Source organism: Antrostomus carolinensis, unplaced genomic scaffold (assembly GCF_000700745.2).
Source record: "Antrostomus carolinensis isolate BGI_N321 unplaced genomic scaffold, ASM70074v2 scaffold15288, whole genome shotgun sequence".
Classification (NCBI taxonomy): domain Eukaryota; kingdom Metazoa; phylum Chordata; class Aves; order Caprimulgiformes; family Caprimulgidae; genus Antrostomus; species Antrostomus carolinensis.
Genome location: NW_010333807.1, coordinates 16,448 through 26,498, shown reverse-complemented (window position 1 = coordinate 26,498; position 10,051 = coordinate 16,448). Strand labels below are relative to the sequence as shown.

The 10,051-nt window shown below is 44.3% G+C and overlaps 1 protein-coding gene across 1 annotated transcript in view; it reads right to left on the bottom strand.

The window, feature by feature from the left end:
• CDK15 (cyclin dependent kinase 15) overlaps window positions 1-10,051 on the bottom strand; it is a 33,937-nt gene that overhangs the window by 7,973 nt on the left and 15,913 nt on the right. The window contains exons 10-11 of the mRNA XM_029086487.1: window positions 7,005-7,068; window positions 100-148 (exon numbers count right to left, since the gene is read on the bottom strand). Of these exons, the coding sequence (XP_028942320.1) occupies window positions 100-148; window positions 7,005-7,068 (113 nt within the window). The remainder of the gene's footprint in view (window positions 1-99; window positions 149-7,004; window positions 7,069-10,051) is intronic.

Here is a 10,051-nt window from a genome sequence, read left to right as displayed (position 1 = left end):
CCTCAGCTTGCCAGAAGAGCTCATTTCAAGTTAAATGATTGCATAAAGAAACAAATAAACCCAGGGGCGATTCTGACATTGCTGTTATAGGTAGCTTACCTGTCACAGATGACTCGGAGTCTCTGAGGTCTCCTGGAAGCAACCAGTTCTAGGAAGTGTAATATGCAACCACAGGATTAAATGAAAATCAAGCCAAAAACTATTCTTTGAGGCCTTACAAAAAATCGCGTGCTCAGAATTTCAAAGGGCCCTATAGAATCTGTCATCCTAGTATTTATAAATATACATTATTCTGATAGGACTTGGGTACCAGCATTGATGTTAATAAGGCTGTTCCAGTTCTGTAACCCTTTCCTTTCATACATCTGTGAATATAGGCCTTGGGCCTCCTTCTGTTACAGCGCGAGTCTTAGCTTTGACTTCAATAAAAGCAGCATCAGTCCCTAAAGCCTTCACACGCGGGAAGCAGAAAGAGGTGAGCAGGCCTGAATTCCCAGCAATTGTCTTGGCTTTCCAAGGGGCTGTGAGCTTCATGTATTGCACTGTGGGCACTTGGAGTTTTTCTGCATGGATCTGGCAGAAAGGCTGAGGATGGAGCAAAGGCACTTGGGTCCCCCTCTCTTCTTGCCCACTGCTCTTGTTGTCAGTCCCTCACTAAGTTTGTCGTTTATCAAGTTAACCATTTCCACGCATGCTTTGTACTTACTGACTCAAACATCTCTACCAGACTGGAACTTTGCAGAGTTTGCAGTTTTGGGAAGGCTGTGTTGTTGTTGCCATTTGCCAAGGACCCATTTCTAAACATTGTGGAAAATCTAGAGGAAAACATTCCTCAAATGTTTTCTTATGAAGCATGAATTTTCTCAGGCTTAGATATGAATGAATGGCTTAAGCCTGGAAGATTTCCCCTTGGAGCTGATCAACAGAGATATTTTCTTGCATAAGTAATTTCTACCCAGCTACATTTTCCTGAGCGCCATTGCAGCCAGCAGAAATGAACAGTGCTCTAGCCACGGAAGGGAAGGGAGAGCAGGAAGGGCGGTGTAGAGCTCTCCTGCAGCCCAGCCCAAACATTCCCCACAGCAGTGGGACCTCCAGGAGGCAAGCACCACTGCTCTGTTGCCAGTAAATTTGGAGCTCGGCTGGGCTTATGCTACACCGTCAGAGAGCATCTGCTCTCCCTTCCTGCCCGGGAGCACCATCCCTATCATTCAGGGACAGAAGCTGAGGGTGCCTCCTCTGCCTTCGCCTGCCTGGCCATTTCCAGAATGCCCGGCCTGGGGGCTCGGTCACTCGGTGTCTGACTTGATGCACAGGCAATTTGAGTAAGTGCAAATGACTCAACTTTCAGCACTTAACCTTTCCAGCAGCAATCTTTCACCATTAAGGCAGGCAAGTAGGCAGTTAAACCTGTCTGTCACAGGGTAAGTAACAGTTCACAATTGAAGTGTTCTCCTACACCCAAATACTAAGGTAATTGCTAAAGCAGTAAATGGCAATATAACCTGGGACAGGATTCATGACCGTTTAGGTGCCAGAGCACTGGAATTATCACCAATATATAGAAGTTATATATTAGTATCCTGAATAGCCCCTCCCCAAATCAGTCACCAAGATTAACTCTGGCAGAACACTCCTTTTGGATCACTAATAACATTTTCTCTGTATCCTCTTTCCTTCATTTTGCCCCCTCGACTGTAATAAAAGTGTAGAAATAAATCGTCCATATTGAGTAGAAATGTAGTTTCCAGGCAGAAGAGAAGAAAAACAACTTAAAAAATTGTTTGTAAAGGCATAAGATTTTTTTTTTACAAGGTAGAATGTTTACCTCTTCAGAGAGCTGGCCAAAAGCTTTCAGATGTTGTAACCTTCTGCCAGAAAATTTTGATTTGTGAGATTGAAATGTTCCATGACAATATATCAGTTTCCTTTAATATTTAGTAAAAATGTCAAGATGACTTAAATATTGTACTTTACTGAAATATTTTAACATTAATATTCTTTAATGAGTTTAACATAAAAGTTAAAAAATGCATGTTCTGTTGATAAGAGCAGGGCAAAATGTTTCAGTGATATCTAACTGAAACATGACTTTGTTTTTGTGGAGTGCATTTTCAGGATTAACATTCCAAAGAAGAAATGGGTTTTTCTTTACATTACAGATAGAAATACCAGCTTGCTTACTGGGAACTGGGAGGAATACTTGAATTATAGTATTTGCTGTCTTGAGCAAGCCTCTTGACTTAAATTTATCATTTATATAACATGGAGACTAATACTTATCTACAAGGGGTAGTGTAAGAGCCTGTGAGCCAATTACTGCTATCCCTGTTCAAACACATCTCTTGATGGAGAATTCTGCTTGAGTGAGGACTGCCAAACTTGCCACTTTGAGTATACAGAGCTTTGATTATAAATGGAAGATATGGGTAAGAAAACAGTGTGTCTGCTCAAGGATTTAATGCAGTTAACTAATCCACTTTAAATCAGTTCAGATTAATCTCCTGACTGACCCGGTATAGACATAATGCCGAGGCCCCGTTGTGTTGAGCAGGGTAAGAACAGAGCAGTAAATATTTTCCCTACTGTAAGATTAAGACCAATCTAAAATTGTAAAACAACCTAAACAACTACTCCTTAAAGGTAAGACATAAAGAATATTTTGATATAATTCCAAAAAGTGGATGAACTACTGATTTAATCGTCTTACAAGGGTGATATAGACATAAAATGATGGGATTGTGTAGGGCTGATTGGCTTTTTTAACAATATGAGTAGATCTGAAAGATAGTGCTTGGGTTTGTTATCTTATACCTGTATGCAAGGCAGTGTGTGCTAATGAGGAAATACCTTCCTATATGAAAACCCAGGTGGAAGTGGCTAATGAACTGATAATGAGGCAAGCAAGCCAGAGGACAAAAGTTAAACTTTCCTAATTGATGAAGAGAGAGAAAGAGGATGCCAAGTGGTGCTGGATGAAGGTGCTGGGGTTGCAGGCTGGCAGAGAAAATTTCTCTCATTAGTGCAATCTCTGTGGCTGCAGGACAGAAGCAGAGCTCTGTCTGTGTGGCAGGCTGGGAGCTGCAGCCTGTGCCCGGTGCCAGACAGATAGGAAGTGTCCCTGCAGCCTGGCCAGCATAGACTGCACATTAGTTACAGTGCTGCTCTTCCCTTTGGATCAAAGCCACATGCAGTTTATTATGGCAATAAAAATTTCATTTTAGAATTCAGTTTCCAACCGTCCCATTTGTTAAATGAAGCACCAGCTGGCAGGCTGGGAGCTGCAGCCTGTGCCCGGTGCCAGACAGATAGGAAGTGTCCCTGCAGCCTGGCCAGCATAGACTGCACATTAGTTACAGTGCTGCTCTTCCCTTTGGATCAAAGCCACATGCAGTTTATTATGGCAATAAAAATTTCATTTTAGAATTCAGTTTCCAACCGTCCCATTTGTTAAATGAAGCACCAGCATAAAAAGTGAGATTAAAAAAAAAAGGAACAAAAAACCCCACTCGGAGTGCAGACTTCATCTGCCTTCTCAAAAATACCATTTGCAGAGAGCGGCTCAGCGCCTGCTGCTTCTTGCCTCCATCTGCTGGTGACATTTTGGAAACGCAGTAGATCAAAAAATCTATAGTCGGGAGCAGACGTTGATTGTGGTAAGCTTCTGAATCTCATTCAGTGTAGCAAAGCCTGCAGATATGTGAAAAACTAGGCTTGATTTAAAACTCATTGCTGCATCTGAAAAAGCCCGGTGTAAAACCTGCGTCTGCTAAGTGAGATGATAACTACCTGCCATAGGAAACTTCGGCAGCCAGCCTGTATGATAAATCATGGAGTAAAGCTCAATCGTAGCGAGCTGATCATGTTACAAACAAATAAGCACTGTTCTCTGCTCTCTGGAATCCAAACGTTAGAAAAAGGAAACAAAAACCAACTCGGTGCATTGGGCACTCCAGTATTCCCAGTTTGGCAAAAGCACCAAATGTCATGGGCTGTGATTCCTAATCCTTTCCTGCCCTTGACCCCTGCTGTCTAGATTCAAACTTGTAACCATTAATGGGGCTGGATCAAAACACTGGCCTTCTGGTGTCACCGATGGTGTTTAGAGGGGATTTAAACTCCCTGCTTTTCAGCGCAGTGAAATGAACACAGCAGTAGATTAATGCAAGGATTTGAGCTCACACAGCATGGGAGCTTTCAAAAATAGTGTTAACAGAGCTACAACTGCCTCTTTCAGGGGAAGCAAAATGAGGGGAACAGAACAAATGAACAAACACAGGGCAAAGCCTTGTCACTATGGGCAGGGCTCCTAAGCCTGGGGAGCCAGGGAGAGGGCCAGCGAGTGTGCTGAGACGTGGGGCAGGAGCTCTCCCAAGCCTTCATGTTCTGCAGGAACCAGTTCTCAGGCCAGGGCTGGGGTAACACTGTGCTTTCAGGCCCCACGGCTGCGTGTAATTCCCTACCCCAGGAGTCTCTCCTGCAGAGAGGAGGGAGATCACAAGCTGCAGGGTTGGCCGTGGAAGAGTTGCTCACCCATCCTTCCTGTTCACCTGGGGTCAGGTACAGGTTGAGATTTTGGCGAACTGTAGGCAATGGGCATGAGGCCCATTTCTGAACTTCTCGGTGCAAGAAGGCACAGGGGCACAGGGTGGACAAATACTCCTTTGCACATTTCATCCCTTGCCAGTTGCCCATAGAGGGGTCAGGGGAGCTGCTCTTCCTGCAGCTGCCCTGCGTGTGTGTGCCACAGCCCATGCTGTATATCATCTTCAGATTCTGCAGCAGGATATGCTCGAGCCCACAGGAGTGACAGAAAAACATCTGAAGGTTTCCAGCTTTCATTTCAAAGATTCCTACTAACCCACCTGGCCCAGGAACCCTTCCAGTAGCAACCTCCATCTAGGGCTGAGCCTACACTGCTGAATCCAGTGGGAGTTTTGCCATCAGCTTCAATGAGAAGAGGATCACACCTCAGTGCTTTGTTTTGCCCGTGTTCGTTCCTTGCCTCGGGCAGGAACCTGTTTGTTTGTTTGCTGCCTGAGCTCACAGTGAACATCAATAGGACTAGCTGAAAGCATTCAAGCCATCAGATTTGGGGAAGCCTCCGAAGTTTGTTTGCTTATCTGAACCATCCCAGGCACTCAGATTCTCACAACTGGGCTGGAAATAACCTCAAGAGGGAAGGTTTTCTCAGGCAGACTCCACAGCTTCCACTGGGGCTGAGCATGTCCTGGCTGGGAGGGAAACAGCACTTGTGCTTCAGGGAAGAGAGGGGGAGTGCACAGGAGCATGTGAATGGCAAATAGCTTTAAACAAAGAAACTAATTTGCCTCCTTGCCAGCAGCTCCATCAAAAACTGACTTGATTTAGTTCACGACAAGGGCGAATAGTCCAACTTTATATGACTAACCTTCTGCCATCCAGACTGGTTTGTATAATCCAGGTGTGTGCTAAAGTGCTTTGTTCCAGTACGTGGCTGGAGCAGCTCAGACCCCTTAGGCAGGCTCTGAGGAGGAGAAAGGTATGCTGCCTCTCCAGCTAGCACAGCTATTGCCCCACACACTGGCTCAGCACCCCTCTCCCATATGTTTAGTAGCATGGTGTGATGCACTTTTAGATTGTCCCTCTGTATAGCATTGGGATACTTAATCATCATCACTGAGAGTTTTTGTCCTTGTATGACTGCATTAAAAAAATTCTTTGTGATCAGTTTGTCCCACACATGACCATGTCTTTCCACCCAGACTGCCCTTCCCAACTTGTAGACTACCCAGCCAAGCCTTCAACAACTTAGAGAAGAAAGCGCTTCCTCCAGCTGTCTGCTCTGTGCTTGCTCTCTATCCAAATTAAACTTGCTGTGGACAGCAACACATTCCCATTTCACGCTGGTTTGATTAATGTGTCTCAGCTAATTGTGTGAAGGATTCCAGTCCTTTCGGCTGTGAGACCACGTTATTGTTCAGCCAATCGTGGCTACCATGTGAAAATGGAGGCTGTTTAGTGTTCATGCACCAGAATCAAAGGAGGGGCATCTTGGACTGGGTCACAGAGCAACACCCACTTCTTTGAAAAGATGTTACTATGCTCTACTAAACCTGTAAACCTCTTGCTCAAAGCACGTCTTCTCCCCCCTCCTCTCTCCCCTGCTCTTTTTTTCTCCCTTCTGGATAGACAGGCTCCCCCCACCACTCTTTTAGGGTACAAGTGAGAAAGAATAGCTAGCTTGTAGATGGGTGCATTTCACATTCTAGGGTTTTTAATATTTCACTTTTATATTTCTCTTAGAGAATGATCCTGCTGAGAGGCTGAGAATCAGTGCTCATCATTTCCCCCTCACTGACACTTGAATATATTTTCCCAAGAGAAAACATTAAACAAAAAGAGAGAGAGAAAGGGAGAGAGAGAGGGGGAGAGTGACTGAGCTAGCTTTTCAAAGCGTACTTCTCAACCTGCCCACATCAAAATATGAGACAACTGGCCCTTTGAAGTCCAGGACACAGACTTCTCTACCAGCCCATGTGGAAATAAAAGGAGCCAGCTTTATAAATCACACAGATTTCTCACCTTGCCCACATCAAAATCAGGGACAGTGACCTTTAAAACTGAGGTTTAAGGGCCCCCAAACCAATCTTCATAAAAATAAGGAGAGTTCAGATAAACTGTGTCTCCAGGTACCTGTCAGCTTTTCCAGTCTAAACCAGGAGACATTGGTCCTTTGCACTGAGGAGTGGAGACTAACTAAATTGTTAGCACTTGCAGCAATGAAATCTTCCATCAGCTTAACATATACCCAGCACTCACTGAGGCAACTTTACCACGCATGTACCTTTGCTTATATCCTAGGCCAATCCCAGTGTTGTAGGTCCTACAACAACACTATCATGAAGTAGCTCCAGGGATTTAGTAACACCAAACCACAGGATTTTTCATAATGAGAATTACTGACCCAAAAAGTAGCTAGTGGTTCAGAGAAAAAGTTGGCATTCTCATGAGTTAGATCCTACCTGGGTTATAGTTGGGGAGCTTGGAAAGTCCTGGCCAGCTGTCCTCAGTTGGGACTCCTAATACCTGTGCAAAAGAAGAAAGGGAGTGAGAAGAACAACACCTCTGTCTGCCAGTTGGTGCGTAGCTGGAGGAATCGGTCTCAGTGGAGAGACTGTTCCCATTACTGTAAACCAGCACCGTTTTGCGCTGCCCCGGCCGGTGCTGGATCTGCCACTGTGCATGAAGGACACTGACATTTTAGCACTTGATTTTATAGCGGAAAGGGTCCTGCTGTGATTGAATGTTGTTGCTGTTGGGAACATCGGTGAAGGTGTACGCAGCTTCAGTGCCAAGTGCCACTCCCACAGGTGTTTGCCAGCCCAGCGGTCACATTGCTTAGCCCCTTTTGCTGCTGAAGCTGTCCTCGTGCACCAGACCTGCACTGGGGACTTATTCTGCCCACTTGCACTGGCAGCAGCTGATAACACTCAGTGGCAGCACAGGCTGTGAGCTGAGACAGAAAGCCCCGAGGGTTCTGAGGTGAAAAAGAAAAGCTGGCAGAGAGGTCTACTGGCAGGTACTAGAAAGAAGTCCAGTGTCTCATCCTAAAGGATCCAGAACTTCAGCAGTGCCTCTGGCCTTTATTGTGAATTGTGGTCCTCACTGAGCAAAGACTGGGCCAGTATAGCCTTCCCCAACCTCATTTTAGTTGCTGAAATGTGTGAAATCAAGCATACCTGGATTTTTGGGCTGGTTGCATTTGTGGATGTTTAGTGTTACTATTATTACTTACCGCCTGCACAGTGCCGTGTGCCTATTGATATGGATAAGTTGTGCTAAAGACATAAAGCCACGTATTTAAGAAGACTTCACATCATGTGATGTGGTATTATTATAAATCAATACTGATAACTCCAAGCATTCAAAGCTTATCATCCATACACCCCCCAAATTTATCAGATTTCCTTAAAAAATGGTGCAATTTTAACATTAAAAATGCCAGGGTTTTTTATTCATTTCCTCTTCTCCAACAGTAGATTTGTCTCACATTAGTTACACTTTGCATATGATAGACAATTCCTTTTCCCTGAAATGAAAGCTGAGAACTGTGATATGGGGAACTTGGCCTCACAGAAACTTGTGATAAGATTGCTAGAAAACAGGCATCAGTGAAAAAATACATTAAAGAAGGAAGAAATATAAAGCCTGGCTGCTGCAGTTGTTGTTCATCTGGTAGCTGATTGCTTTTCTCACTCACAACTGGAAAACTGCTGTGCAGCCAATTACAGCTACCTGGAGAAGACAGCCGCAAGCAGGGACTGCATCTCACGCCTGGCACATATTAGCATGGTGGTCTGTGAGGGGAAGCAAGCTACGACGGCTAGCTCTGGCCCATGTTTCCAAATTGCTTATGGACTCAACCTGCCACAGCAAAGGGGCAGGACCCTTGTCTCTGCTCACCTCACCTGTAAAATCAGTCTTGGAAGCTGCTCTAAATCAGTCTTGAAAGCTCCCCAGAGAGAAGGTTCAGCCATGTGGAAGGTGGCTCGCACTGAGGGTAATTTAACAGCTCTGGATGAGGGTGCGTTCTTGACAGGTGTGTGTATCATGTAAGTAGGGCAGATCTGCCCAAAGCAAACTCTGTGTGCACAGGAAAAAGAGCACTGGAATCTGAACCTGAATCCAGAATTTGCTCTCTTTTGCTACCCTTTTAGCTTTCCAGGAAGCCACAGCAAAACCTCTAAAATATTCTGCACTGAAAATCCAGGTGTGTTCTGAAGTGCTATCCCTGCATTCATCTAGGCCCTCATTCTTCAAGGTTTCATGTGAGCCATTGGGCATCAGTCCTAAAGGCATCAGAGGGAGCTGGGGAAGTTCAGGACATAGTAGAATCATACTCTCCAAGAATTTAAGAAAATAGCTAGTTATGCATGCTTGTACTTTGCTACATAAGGTTTTCAGCAAATGCTTAAATTTTGCTAAGTTGAGATGTGAAAGCATTCAGAGCACCAGTCACTGAATGTCGTATGAATAGGACATTCTGCATCTTTTCTTTACAAAATATGCTATTCCAACCCATGAATTTGGATCTGTTTTTTGCCACGGTAGTGGGGCAGGTGATTTTTTTCTTTTCTTTTCCCTTTTTTTCCCCCTGGACCTTTAATGAGATTCCTTTCCAAATCAGACAATGGGTTATATTTATTGAATTGAAATTAATTAAGCTCTGAGGATTGTTTTATCTGTTGTGTATCCACCCCAAATTTAGCTGTTAACACTCTGGTTTATGCCATCCGACAAAGCAAAACAGCTTCTCTATACTTGCTACTCAGACATGCTTCCCCAAGCAGGTGCTTTTTGCTGTAGAGAAACATCCTGGTACAGCTCAGTTCAGTCCACTTTGGAAGAGGCATAGTTTCAGCCAGAAACCTATTTACAATGCCCATATTTCAGCAAACGCTTTAAGTTGGTATAAATCATTGTCCTCTCTCTCTCTGCCTTCTAACTGCTTGCTTCTCCTGTGATGAAACAGCTGAAGGAATCAACCTAACTGATTTTGCTTAGTTTTGTTGGGAAGTTATATTTTATGTTTGATGTAGAGGAGCCTGGTAGTCATTCATTTGGCATTTGTCACGTGTTGGGCTCAGCCACAGAAGCATGCTGCTGGCATGCTGCAGCCTAATCCAGCCCACATGAAGTCCTTCTCAGCATAATGTTAATCAATAAGAATGAGATTTTGAATGTAAAACCTATGCCGAATCTCTTGAAATTTGAATGATGGATCTTAAGGTTGTCAGGTTTGCTTGCTCTCTGTGCCATGAGAGAACTCGAGTCACTGCAGTTCGCATTCACTCGGGCCATACTTCCATAACCAGTGTTGCTGGACTAAATAGCTCCTTGCTCTTTGTCCCCTTCCCATTTGTTCCTGCTCCTGCATCATTCCTTTATTAGTACTATTGGTCATTAGTGCTACTGTTTGATGATGAACTAGGTAAATAAACTGTTCTTGTTTAGAGTAACCCAGGGAAAAAAAAACCAAACAAGTTTTAGGTTCCCCAGTTCATGAAGC